General features: G+C 37.6%; 2 protein-coding genes across 2 annotated transcripts; one reads left to right on the forward strand and one right to left on the reverse strand.

Annotated features, from left to right (window-relative positions):
* Positions 1-97: 97 nt before the first annotated feature.
* LOC108256825 (uncharacterized) lies at positions 98-2,185 on the reverse strand. Its single transcript, XM_017454046.3, has 2 exons — positions 1,925-2,185; positions 98-1,260 (listed from the first exon to the last, which is right to left on the reverse strand). The coding sequence occupies exons 1-2, from the start codon at positions 1,956-1,958 to the stop codon at positions 98-100; spliced, it is 1,197 nt and encodes a 398-aa protein (XP_017309535.1). The 5' UTR covers positions 1,959-2,185.
* Positions 2,186-6,979: 4,794 nt separating this feature from the next.
* Positions 6,980-12,516, forward strand: ggcta (gamma-glutamylcyclotransferase a). The gene is made up of 4 exons (XM_017454201.3): positions 6,980-7,206; positions 8,254-8,399; positions 8,905-9,037; positions 10,902-12,516. The coding sequence occupies exons 1-4, from the start codon at positions 7,096-7,098 to the stop codon at positions 11,025-11,027; spliced, it is 516 nt and encodes a 171-aa protein (XP_017309690.1). The 5' UTR covers positions 6,980-7,095; the 3' UTR covers positions 11,028-12,516.
* The last annotated feature ends 1,247 nt before the right edge of the window (positions 12,517-13,763 follow it).

Consider the following 13,763-nt stretch of genomic DNA (forward strand, 5'->3'; position numbering starts at 1 on the left):
CTTTTTGAGTATGATGCTACAAGCTTGGCACACCTATTTTTGTTCCAAACCTGCTCCAAAGAGTATCCCAAATCTACTAGTTAGCAACCATTCTTGGTTAATCTGAGTTGGTGTTGCATCCTGTATCTTGCTGTAGCTTTGTTTGAATGCTTTTGGGACCAGACGTTGATTCATTCGTTGAAGTGCCTACCAGATTCGACCCTGAAGCTCCACTGCTGAGACTGTATAAACTGCTGTTCCTATTAGTGGTGGCTTGCTGATGGAAAGAGGAAGAGGCCAAATCTGAAGGGTCAACCTGATTGACTATCAGATTTTCATAAGGACCAACAGGACCGTACTGTTGCGGGCAAATCTTTAAACGGGTTTTGTTGTCACCTTCATGAGGCAACTTAAAGTGCACTTTACGTGAGCCTGTTCTAAATCTGGACTTTGGTAGTCTGTTAACAGACTCCATATTAGTCTTATCAACATAATGCCCTGATAATGCAAGATGTTTTACATCTGAAGAGCCAAGCCGGTCTTTTTTTGCAGGCTGCTGACTGAAGCCAGTTTCTTCCTCATCCTCATGGTCGTCCCGGCATCGTTTGCGTTTGGCGAGCGAAGTATTAGAGTAACGTGACTCGCTGTCTGTCTGATTTACCCTCATATTTTCATAAGGCCCACCAGGGCCATAAAGTTGCTGGCGAATCATTGCAATGGTTTCATGGTTGTCATCATCATTGTCACCTTCACGAGGAGACTTGAATTGCCGTTTACGTGAGCCTGTCCTAAAGCTAGACTTTTGTCGTCCATTAACAGGCTTCAGATTAGACATAATCCTTAAATGCCAAAACAGTGCAACAAGTCTGGATTCTGAAGAGCCAAGCCTGGCTTTTTTTGCAGGCTGCTGACTGAAGGCAGTTTCTTCCTCATCCTCATGGTCGTCCCGGCATCGTTTAAGATTGCCGAGCGAAGTTTTAGAGCAACGTGACTCGCTGTCCGTCTGATTTACCCTCATATTTTCATAAGGCCCACCAGGGCCATAAAGTTGCTGGCGAATCATTGCAAGGGTTTCATGGTTGTCATCATCATTGTCACCTTCACGAGGAGACTTGAACTGCCGTTTACGTGAGCCTGTTCTAAAGCTGGACTTTTGTCGTTCATTAACAGGCTTCTGTAAATGCACATCTCCTTTACTTGTTTGTATGGCAAGGTTGTCAACATCTCCAATGCATGGAGAACGGCACTCGTCACCATGCACAGTGCTGCAGGTGTGGCCTTCTACATGAAGGAAAGTAATAGTTGCACATTAGTAACTTTAGCAAGAATTTATCTAACTCTTTATTATTCTAACTATATAAATATAATCCATAAACTGTTTCGATAGAACATGTTTTGCACATACATGTGGCTTGAGTCTTCATAATCACTTTCAGATAACCTTCGATATTTTTACACTTTATCTGACAATTTAGTGATGAAATGTTTAAAGCAGATTTTCAATGTTACACATTTGCTATACTTTTAAGCCATATTCTGTGTGTAGAACATCTCACATATACTGTATACATAAGACCAGGTATATAAGGTATTTATAACATTTCAAACATTTAAAACCGGGGGGAACTCTGACAGTGATTGGGGAAGAGGTAGGAGTTTCAGTTAGATCTTACCATGTATCTAAAAAATGTTCACAGGATCATTAAAAAATGAAAAATCTCTGCGAATCAGTTCTGGGACGTATCGATTGGTGTTTACATGGAACGCAAATTAAACAATATAGTCTAGTACAATCTGTGTTCATTTAGTGGTTTTTCAATTAATTAATTTAGCTAGTGCTTCATGCCCCCATCAAGCATCAAATGTGTTCACTTTAGATCAGACTTTAGACCTGATCATCTAGCCAACAACCTACAATTAAAATGAATGAGAAAATACCACATACCTGAGTTGTGCTTAGGTTGAAAAATATCCATCATTTAATCCTCTGGAAAATCATTTGTCTCAATTTGCAAGTCTGAAAATAATCTCCGAAGATCGCAGGTAAACTTAAAACTTTAGAAATCTACAACTTCAAAAGCTTAGAACTTTGGAACTGGTTGCTATAGATACACTCACCGCAACTATTATGACGTCACATCGATCCTCTTGGCATCCTAAACGGAATAGTCCTGTCTTCAAGGAGGCTGGAAAATGACATCTATCTATCTATCTATCTGTCTGTCTGTCTGTCTTTTTGTCTGTCTATCTATCTATCTATCTATCTATCTATCTATATATCTATCTTTTGTTAATAAACTGATGTTGTCGTATATTATTAAAAGTCATGTTTAATTGTTTTAATGGAGTTTTATTCAAACCGGATACTTGTTAATTAGTGTTAACAATATAACATTGCGATGGGAAACTGTTCAGAATTGTTCGGTTTAGGTGTAGACTAGATTTTTATTCCGTTTAAGAGTAATTTTATGACTTCTAACATGACTTAAAATGATTTCTTAAATAATTATTAGTACCTATAAGCACTTTTCACTTGTGTAGGCTAAATAACGCACAAAGAGCAGGAATGGGGGAAAAAGAGCACATGAAGCACGGATTTATTTATTTATTCACTTTCATATGATTAATGATGAATTTAATTTAACCAGACACAAATACGAGCATTTATTTCAGATCAAATTACAAGCCACGACATCTTGGCATCAGGGGAGGGTTTCTGTAGCTACCTTTTGGTCTTTCTATATTCGTCAGTAACAGAAATAATAACAATAATAATAATAATAATAATAATAATAATAATAAAATGTGAATGATTATTTGATTGTGGTTTCAAAATCCAGGCAGGAGAAACAAAACCACAGCATTTTTTAATGATCAGATAGGGCCTACATTTATAAGCAATGTGTATTTCTTTTATAAATCATTTATAAATAATAATAATAATAATAATAAAAATCGTACACAAACTAAAACTGAAAGCAACGCAAAAGCGTGATGAAACGACAGCGCCCGCGACTCACTGAGTGACTCAGAGTGAATCATTTACATGCTCGACTCACTGAGTGACTCAGAGTGAATCATTTACATGCTCGACTCAGAGTGGTTCAGAGTCTCTTTCTTTTCTGGACTGCTTGCAAATAGATTATACAGCGCCGACTGCTGGACAGCATGTTGTTGACATTTACATTAAGTACATTTACGGCATTTGGCAGACGCCCTCATCCAGAGTGATTTACACTTGAGGTCATACGCCTCAAAAGTTTACATCTGCAAAATGTTAAAAATGTGTCCCTGCATGATGTGAAAGCAAGGCTCTCCGTCTTTGTCTGACACATCGTCAGTCAGGATCAAACCTTTCCCATCGGCAAACAGTTCAAAAGCATTTAGCCATCTTGTCCATCGTGGACCGAATGTGGCTGGATTGCTAGCAGTCAAACTTGGGAACGGCACCGTCCATCTTTAACACATGCTGTCTATCTCAGACTAAACTTTACAATTAGCCTAGCTAAAATAAACTTGTCAGAGTGACGCACGCCTAAAGCTGGGTTCACACTTTACGATTTTGGACTCGATGTGTTCATCTGAGACAAATTTTGCGAATCCTAAAAGATTCCTATAATCCTAGGCCAAAATCTGTAGTCTTTGATCGCTAGTTTCACGCGTTCCCCGACAGCCGATTAATGGCCGTTGAGATCAAATTTTTCCTCCGATTAAATTCTGGCAGAGTCAAAAGATTTGAGGCACAGTCCTGTAGTGTGGCTTCTCTTACTCTGTACAAGATCCTACAGTGTGACATGGTTTACAGCGGGGATCATGTTCGTACACTCTGACAAGCAACAGTCGCAAAGGACTAGTAAAAATCACAGTGTGCACCCGGCTTAACTCACTTTCAGATTTAACTACCAAATGAGTATTTGTTATATCCTCACTCACGCCATTGTTGTAACCTCACACTTTATCTTAGGTCGAATCACACAGACACCCGATCACCCGATCTCGTCATCCATCTTTATTCCGCTACCTTTTGTCATGACATCACGTTAATACATAACAATAAGGATGACATTTTTATTTCATTTAAAACCAAAGAAATTAATCTTTTGACATAACACAATATAGACAGCTGCTTGATTATAGTTCTGGTTCTCTCTTGCCTCACATGAGCAACCACCTGGTGCATGCGCAAATAAATTTTGCGCAAAGTTAATTTGATAGAAATGAACACAAATTGTTCTCTGAAAAGATTTTTGTTAGGGTGACCACACGACACATTTTTCCTCGGACACGTCCTCTTTTTCAGACCTTAAAAAAGCGTCCGGCTGGGATTTCTAAAATTGAGAAAATGTCTGGGATTCAGCTTTACTTTCATTATGATGTGCTTATGGTCAGGCTTGGGGAGTAACAGAATACATGTGTTACATAATCAAGATACAACAAAACTGGTAACTTTAATTGCTAATGAAGAAAAATTGACTGGATGTGTGCAAGGCATATGACAACGACACAGCATGTGTTTTGAGCAGAATGCGTCTAGTTGAGATATTGCTTGTCCTACCAATTTTGACTGCTCAGTGTGAATGTGGATTTTCAGCTCAAAACAGGATCAAATCAAAGGTACGCAATTCAACCTTGGAAGACTTGATCAGGATCAGCACAGAGGGCCCATCACCTGATCAGTTTGATCCTGAACACCGGCTTTCTGCAAAACAGTGATGCTGACATAATTACGGTCAGTGACAAATTATTTTAAAAACAATTATGATTATGAAAGGTCTTTAGAAAAGGTCTTTAAAGGGAGAAAAAAATGTAGTCCATTCATTTTACCTCATACTGTAGCTCCCCTCTACTACAATATGGCATAGCTTCAGAAAACAGATGTTCTGAGGCTACTGGACAACATAAAAAAAAGATTACTTTCCCATTACAATTTGAGAACCGTAATTACATTGTCTAAACTATTCAATTTTTTAAAAATTGAACACAACCACAATGGTCAGAATGATACTATGCAAGGTCAACCTCCTGATAAATTGTGTAGACATTTGGCTGGAGCACCATGGGATTTTCTAACAAGATTAAAACAAAATGAACTCACACAGGAACTCTTAGAGAACACTTTAAGAAATTAACCAAATACCTTAATCTAGAACGTCTCTTGACTGACTTACTTACCATACACAATTGCAGGGTCAGCGTCAGGGCATTCGGGGGCCTTGATGTGTCACTGGGAGGGCCTACCTCGCCTACCTCACTAAAATAATAATAATAATCATCATCATTTTAAAGTATTAATAAAGAGTTAATAAAGTACCATATATTTTCCATATAACAGTGGATGAAGTGTGTTTGATCAGACTTTCCCGGACCTCCCCGGGTAATTAAAGGTGGTAGAAGCGGTTTAATTTTGGGTTGTGAATAGTGTAAAGAGTGGCTCGTATTAGCTTTGCCAAGAATTATTACAATAATAATAATAATAATATTAATAATAATAATAATACCACTTTACTAAACCTATTTTTAAGCAAAGATTATGCATGGCACACTATAAAAACCATCTTGTCATCACCCAGCGACACTAAAGAGAAAAGCTATGCGTAAATCACACATGTAAATAATAACGACCAGCACTGTTCACATAACCACATACTAGTGACAAAGACAAAAAAAAGCAAAAAGACACCTTACCTTAAAAAAAAAAAAAAGCTGCAGGCGACACCTGGAAGTGTTAAACTTTCTCAGAACGAGGTCTTTCCGTTCACTGCAAAATTTCCATTATTGTTGAATTATCAAGCTACAGCTGTTTTCCAGGTAATAGCTCCCAGCTGTAGTCACCTGCAGGCATCTGTATGCAAAATAAAATTAAAATTAGGTGGAAAAAAAACCCTTAGGTGGAAAAAAAACCCAGAGTGTCACCTTTCAAAAGACTAAAATCATGCATGTACTCGAAATGGTTCAAGAACAGCTTTAATTTTACTGGGTATGCCTTGGATAGGCGTTTTAGGCTAATTTTACAGGATTGCTAAGAGATTCATTTGTGTAATTACTCATACATTTTTAGATTGTCTTTGGATATATTTATGTCTTTGGAAATTAATATATCAGTACTGTCAGCCTAAAGTGTGTTGCAAAATGGTGTGTCAGACCAGAGAGCCTGTCAAAAAAGATGCTGCATGTCAAACCCATCCAGACGTGAATCACATGTCAACGCAACACCACTGGAAACCCAGTCGAAGGAGCAAGAGTACGTCGTACTCTTTACAGTATTCCATCTAATTCCATCTTCTCCTTTCTTGCCAATGGACACTTTTGTTCTGTTCTTAGAATAAATTTTACTATTTAAAAAACACCTCACACCTCCAGGGTTGGGTGTTGGATTCCCACCGTGGCCCTGTGTGTGCGGAGTTTGCATGTTCTCCCCGTGCTACCGGGGTTTCCTCCAGATACTCCGGTTTCCTCCCCCAGTCCAAAGACGTGCATGGTAGGCTGATTGGCATGTCCAAAGTATCTGTAGTGTATGAACAGGTGTGTGAATGTGTATGTGATTGTGCCCTGTGATGGATTGGCACCCCATCCTTGTGCCCAAGGGTTAGGGTTAGGGTTAGTACAAGGGTGTACCGCGCCATGTGCCCAATGCTGCCTGGGATAGGCTCCAGCTTCCATGTGACCCTGTAGGATAAGCGGTATAGAAAATGCACGGATGGATAGATTGCTATTTTAAAAAGTGGTTTAAAGTGAACACAGAAGTCCACATTCATTATAAATTCATTATAATAAATCTAGAATATATGAAAGTTCCACTTTTTGAATTAAATTACGGGAATACTTTAACTTTTTAACTTTTTATCATTAACTTTTGCAGGATATAAATTTTTTTTTTTTTTTTTTTAGATGCACCTGTACCCCCCCCTTGTAGTCATCACACTACAGTTTATGACTATTCCCTGTATAAGTTCTCGACACTTCCTTATAGCGCGAAGGCTTTTATTTTGACGAGAAGTGACTTGTTTCCAAACAGCGACACATACCACAGTACATTTCATTTTCTCATGTAAGGGATGCTGGCTGTGTTGATGTTGAGCTCTTCCCGTAGAACATTAGTTATATAAAATATCAGCTATGTCAGGCGCTCGATATTTCCTCTACTTCGCTTTTGGAAGTAATTTATTGAAAGAGAGATTGCAGCTGAAAAACCCGTCAGCAGTTTTTCACTGCGTCGCTCGACTCGAGGTAATGTACATTATTCTCTACATTTAATCTATATCTTTCATGCATTTAAATTGTTTATAATGTTACAGTTATAACCTGGGGGGGATATGTATAGAGAGATGTATGTATGTATGTGTGTATATATATATATACACACACACACACACACACACACACACACACACACACACATATATATATATATATATATATATATATATATATATATATATATATATATATATACACACACATACATACATACATACATACATCTCTATACATATAATATAGTTACAAAAGGTTAAGAGCCTCTGCTGTCCTGAATATGTGTGTGTGTGTGTGTGTGTGTGTGTGTGTGTGTGTGTGTGTGTGTGTGTGTATACAACCCAGGGTTGGGAGGGTTACTTTAAAAATGTATTCCTTTACAGTTACAAATGACTAAAAATGTAATCCGTAACATAATCCAAGTATATGAAGGTAATATAATCGGATTATTTTTGGATTATTTTTGGATTCAATTCAAGGTCACATATGCAAATAAATTCAAGACAAACGCATATATATTTAGATCGTATATATATTTAGCGCTTTAAAAGCATAACATTAACATCACAAAAGCTAGGGTGACCATAGGGGGTCTATGAATGTCCATGGAAGAAAAGAAAATATCACATGCTACGAGTATACCTTCTGCCATGAAATTAAAAATGACCTTACATGGCCATGGGCATTGTTTTGACTCAGGACAGCTGTGATTTGCTCCAATTCATACTGTTGTGTATGAAAAATTTCAGATCAACATTTCTGAAATACTCAAACCAGTCCATCTGGTACCAAGAACCATGCCACAGTTAAAGTCACAGACATCAACTTAACTGAAGCTCTCGGCCTGTATCTGCATAACTTTATGCATTCTGCTGCCACATGAGTGGCTAGTTGTATAAATGGTCAGGTGTACATGTGCTCCTTTTAAAGTGTATAGGGTCCAAGCACAGAATATACTGAAACCCTATTGTAATTGTTAGGATCTTTCTTCATTCCTTCCTCCCTTCCTTGTTCTCTCAGGGTTATGTGCTACAGTTTGGTCTGTGGGGAGAAAATGTGGGCAGCAGGTGGAACGGTGGAGTGGCCACGATTGAGGAATATCCAGATGAAGATGTCTGGGGTGTAGTGTGGAAAATGGCGACAGAGGACATCACGTCTTTAGATAAGTATGACAAGTTGTTCTTTCAGCCTGCTCCAGTTTACACAGTTTTATACAGATCCTGTATATAAAGTGCATTATTGGCAGTAAAATCTCAAATTTGGTCAAAACTCTTGGTTTCTTCAGTTTTGGCTGTTTGTCAGAATTAATCCACAGTGACATCTGATGGGTTTTCGCATTGCTGATGAGTTACTGCGTGGTTTTGGATGAAGCTAAACAAACAAGCCTGCTATTTTCATCTTCCTGTGAACCTGTTCTGAAGGATTACTTGACCGTTTTCTTCCAAAAAAAAAGCAGCTACAGTTAGTTTATCGTCCTATTGTTTACTTTAATTTCTCACATCCGTTTGTCTTGTCCTGTAATGATTCATGGCTGAATAGTCAATTAGTGAATCCTGTCTCCTGCTGACCTTCACACCCATGTAACATGCTCAGAGTGCACTCTGTGCTCTAAGTCATTTATGGATAGCGAAAATTATAACTCAAGAAGACTCGTTTTGTTTTATCCGTCAGACAGGAGAGCGTAGACAAGGGTGTCTACAGCCCCATGGAGGTGACAGTGGAGACAGAAACTGGACCGCTTCTCTGTAGAACATATAAGATGAACAACTTCAGACCCTGTGCTCCATCACCACAGTACAAAGAGGTACATTTAACTTCAAACAATGAGTAACCAAACATTTTCACACCCCTTCCCTGATGTACATCATCAGAGCTTAACATAAACAAAAGTAACCAAGGCAAGTTTTACATGTGTAGTGTCTAGAATGACCAGTTCACCAAAAAAAAATCCTTAAATAAGATAATGTATTGTGTCTACTAATGATTGACTAGATAAGAGCACTCATGTAAAAGTGTAAACAGTGAGGCAGTTGCTTTCAGCTTGGCCTTGTAATTATTCAGTCGGTCTCCTGCACCTTCTAATAGCTCTAGCTAATGTTTCTCCACATGGGCCTGCCTTCATAAGATGGTTTCAAAAATACAGTATTAATTCTTAAGCATTTTTGAACTGCATATTGCTTTTGGAAGAGCAGGTCACGGTTGTTTCAGTTCTAGCAATTATTTAATGAAACGATGTGCAGTAACAAAGACAAATTCCACATTGTGTCATTATGTTTTGTCAGCTGTCCCTCCCATACTGTAACTAAAAACCTCTGCTGTTACTCTTCTTGGATACTTGATAGGTAAAGAACTTATAGGTAAAGTTAAAACGGTGCAGACCACTGGCTGGTCAAATGCAATCATCACACATTCGTCCTGATTTCTGTCTCGGGCTACACTCGCTTTTCCACCAGACAGTACAGGAGTCTTCAGTAGTGCAGTGACTACCTGACAACGTTTCCTTCTCTTCTTATTTTCTTTTTCTTGTGGCTTTTGGAGCCCAAATTTATCCCCAAGTCCCATTTTATTATAGAAATGAATGTTTTAGACCCATTGAGACTTCCTTGTGTCTGTTTTATTTTATAATATCTTATAGCTACTGTATATAAATATGCATTTTTCTTCTTCTTCTTTACATTAGTAGTATTATTATTGTTTTGTTCCTTATCCTTTATTTATATTTTCTGACTATTATTCTTACATGCTTTTTATGATTTGTGATTTATCTGTACAGTGTCTTTGGGTACTTTAATGGGCAGTTGTAAATAAAATGCTATTATTATTATTATTATTATTATTATTATTATTATTATTAGTAGTAGTAGTAGTAGTGGTGGTGGTGGTGGTAGTTAGATATGGCAAGATACCACTTTTTCTTTTCCAATATGAAATTTGGAATATTGGCTGATATCGATACACATCTAATATTTTTTCTTTAAAAGCTTTAAAATGATTATTAGTACTTACAAAATACAGTAAAAAAAAAACAAAGGAAAAAACCCCCTAAGTATTTATCTGTTTATAAGTAAAGTTTATATGTAAAGTTCCAATAAATCTTTTCCCAATCCAATTCCAAGTCCATTTGTTACAGGATTGGAATTTTTTTTTTTATTCCAATATCCAAGCCACCATTTTTTTGGTGGTATCAGCCCAATTCCTAGGTACTGAATTATTAGTAGCATAACTAACAGTAGTAGTAGCATTATAGCTCCTGTGCTACCCATAATTCTTCAGGTTAGGCAGAGGAGTAAATGACTTTGTGTATGCCAGCTACAGATAAAATGAGTGTCTCTTTTTTACTTTGTATCAACAAAGCTAGCACGCAAACAATAATTGTCAAGAGGATTAAAGTATTGGCACCCACCATTCACCTGGTTAGACAGACAAGTCACAGCATTACACAGTTTAATGTAATATAAGGTATATTTCCTTTTAAAAAATTGCTACCCCACAACCTCCAGACAGCTCTTCCTTCTTTTACAAGTATTGTTTTTTTCTGGATATGTATTAGTAACCATCCCATGCAGTACATTACTGTTCGGTGGCTACCAGTCTACTTCTCATGTGGCAAAAGCCTTAATTATAAAACCAACTGCAGTGTTAAAGTCTCTCTCCCTGTCCATCTGCAGGTCATATGTTTAGGGGCCCAACAGAACGGATTACCTGAAGACTATATAAAGAAGCTACAGGCTGTGGAGACCAATAACTACACTGGACCTTCAATTTTAGATGATATTAAAAAGCGTAAGAACTGAGTGTGTGTGTGTGGGGGGAGGGGGGGGGGGGATGAATTCATAATTCATAATTGGTTATGCTTTACATTAGGGATCCCTTATCAGTAGTTTAGAGGAACAAATCATATACAACCCCAATTCTGAAAAAGTTTGAAAAGAGTCGTTTGAAAATTCACTTCACCCTGTACTACATTGAAAACACATTATTAACACATTATTTGATGTTTTACTTTGTGAATTTAATGATTTTTTTGTAAACATACACTCATTTCAAATCTGCAACGCACTCCAAAAAAGTTGTGACAGTCAACTGTTACTTTTTCTTTTTACCTTTTCTTTTAATAACACTTATTAAGTGTTTGGGCGCTGAATGAAGACACCAGTTGGTTAAGTTTAGCAAGCGGAATTTTTCCCCATTCATCTAATATGCATTTGTTCAGCTGCACAACTGTACCGTGTCTTTGTTGCCTTAGTTTGTGCTTCATAGTGCATCACACATTCTCCATCGGAGACAGGTCAGGACTGCAGGCAGGCCATGCTAGCACCCGCACTCTGTTTACGCAACCATCCGGGCAGAATGTGGTTTCTGATAACTGCTTGGCTGGTCCTTTTCCTCTTTGGCCCGGAGAGCATGACTGCTGTTTTGTCCAAAAAATTATTAGAAATGTTGACTCGTCGGACCACAGAACATGATTCCACTGTGCTACTGTCCATCCCAGATGAGAGCGAGCCCAGAGAAGTGGGCAGTGCTTCTGGACAGTGTTGATATATGGCTTCTGCTTTGCATAGTAAAGCCTCAACTTGCATCTGTGGATGCAGCGGCGAATGGTGTTGACTGACAAAGGTTTACCAAAGTATTCCTGAGCCCATGTCAGGATATCCATTACAGACTCATGATGGTTTTAAAGACAGTGACGTCTGAGGGATCGGAGATCAGGCGAATCTTTTAATTATATTGTGCACTGTAGAAGGTGAAATGCCCCAAATCCTACCGATTTGTCTTTGGGGAATGTTGTTCTCAAAGTGTTGGATTATTCACTGATGTATCTGTTGGCAGATTGTTGATCCTCGACTAATCCTTGCTCTTGAAGGACTAGACCTTTTTTGGAGGCTCCTTATATACTCTGATTAGACGATTACCTCACCTGTTTCACGTCACCTTCTTATTTCAACTTGTCACATCGCTGTCAGTCCTAAACTGCCCCTGTTCCAACTTTTTTGGACCATGGTGCATGCATCAATTTCAAAATAAAAGTTTCTCTTCGAAAAACTATGCAGTTGATTAGGTAAAACATCAAATATCTCGTCTTTATACGCTTTTTGTTTAAATACAAGTCAAAGTACATTTACAAATCACTCCTCTTTGTTTTTATTAGCATTTTCCATACTGTCCCAACTTTTTCGGAATTGGGGTTGTACTTCAGCAACAATGAACCATACAGAACAGAGTAACTTTGATAAAGTATCTTGTATTAATGAATGTTTTCAATAAAGTTGTTGACCAGCTTCAGCAATGGTTATTCCATCTTTGAGTGAAATGAATAATGCTCAACATGAGCAACACCTTAATAAACATGATTGTGGTTGTGAACTGGCAAATTTCAGAACTTAAACCGAAAAGCAACTTTTCACTAAAAATGTAGTAGTGTATTTCATTTTTGCTGAAATAATAAGGATTTATAGTGCAATGTAATATACATTATAGTGTAGTGTACATATTATTCAATGTAGATTTGCTAACATTGAAACAAACTTTAATTACCGATTGTTTTTAAAAAATTATTTATTTTGTAAACAATCGCTAGGACCCATTTCTCAATTCTTAGGTCACTTTTTCCCAAAACTCTTCACACAGTTCTCCTAACCTAACTTTCAGCTTGGCACAGCAGTTAATTTCACACCCAAAATGCACAAAAACTACCAAAACACTTCATACACTCGAATCAACTCATTCTTCCACAACACTTGCAAAGATTGGCACCCAACAAACTCACTTTATCACTCATTGACCTAAAAAACATTGACCTAAAAAACACTAACAGGGAGAATTAAAGAATGTTTTTTTGATTGTTTGTTTTTTTGTGCAAAATTTCTTTGCAAAACAAGAATGACACTCTACTGTTTAGAATTCACTGCAGTAGATATTACAGGAATCAGACAGCAATATGCTTCAATATGTTTTGTCATTATTTGGCATTGAGTGACTCCCCAATACAATACAATACTGATACAGAAACAGTACAGTAGGAATCCTAGTCAACCCTGTGTTCTACATTTGGCCACAGGTTCTCATCCACTTGGCATCTTACATCTTCTCGGGCAATACACCTAGGAACGAATCTTTTAGCATGTCTGATTCATCCCTGGCAATCTGCTGATATGTCCAGGCATAGAGCATTTATTGCATCCAGGAGGAATGAAAGTTTTTAGAAATTAAAATGAAAAAAGTTAGAACAGAGCTGTGTTCAGAAATGAGTTTGTTGTCATTCATAGACAGATTAAAAGCAGGAACTCAGCCATTAAGGACTCGGATTTGAGTTCAACTCTACCCCTCTGTGGACTCGGACTCGACTGGTTAAGGACTTGGTCTCAACTCTAACTCGACAAAGGTGGACAGACCCAACACTAAGAGTTAGGCTATTACAGTAATTGTGTTAATTTCTTAATGGTTTATTAATGCTGAAATTCATGGTTAGGGATAACTAACAGAGTAAAGAATGTTGAACACTGAAACCCAGTAGGTTTAAATTCTCAAAT

The sequence above is a fragment of the Ictalurus punctatus genome, chromosome 24 (assembly GCF_001660625.3).
Source record: "Ictalurus punctatus breed USDA103 chromosome 24, Coco_2.0, whole genome shotgun sequence".
NCBI classification, from domain to species: domain Eukaryota; kingdom Metazoa; phylum Chordata; class Actinopteri; order Siluriformes; family Ictaluridae; genus Ictalurus; species Ictalurus punctatus.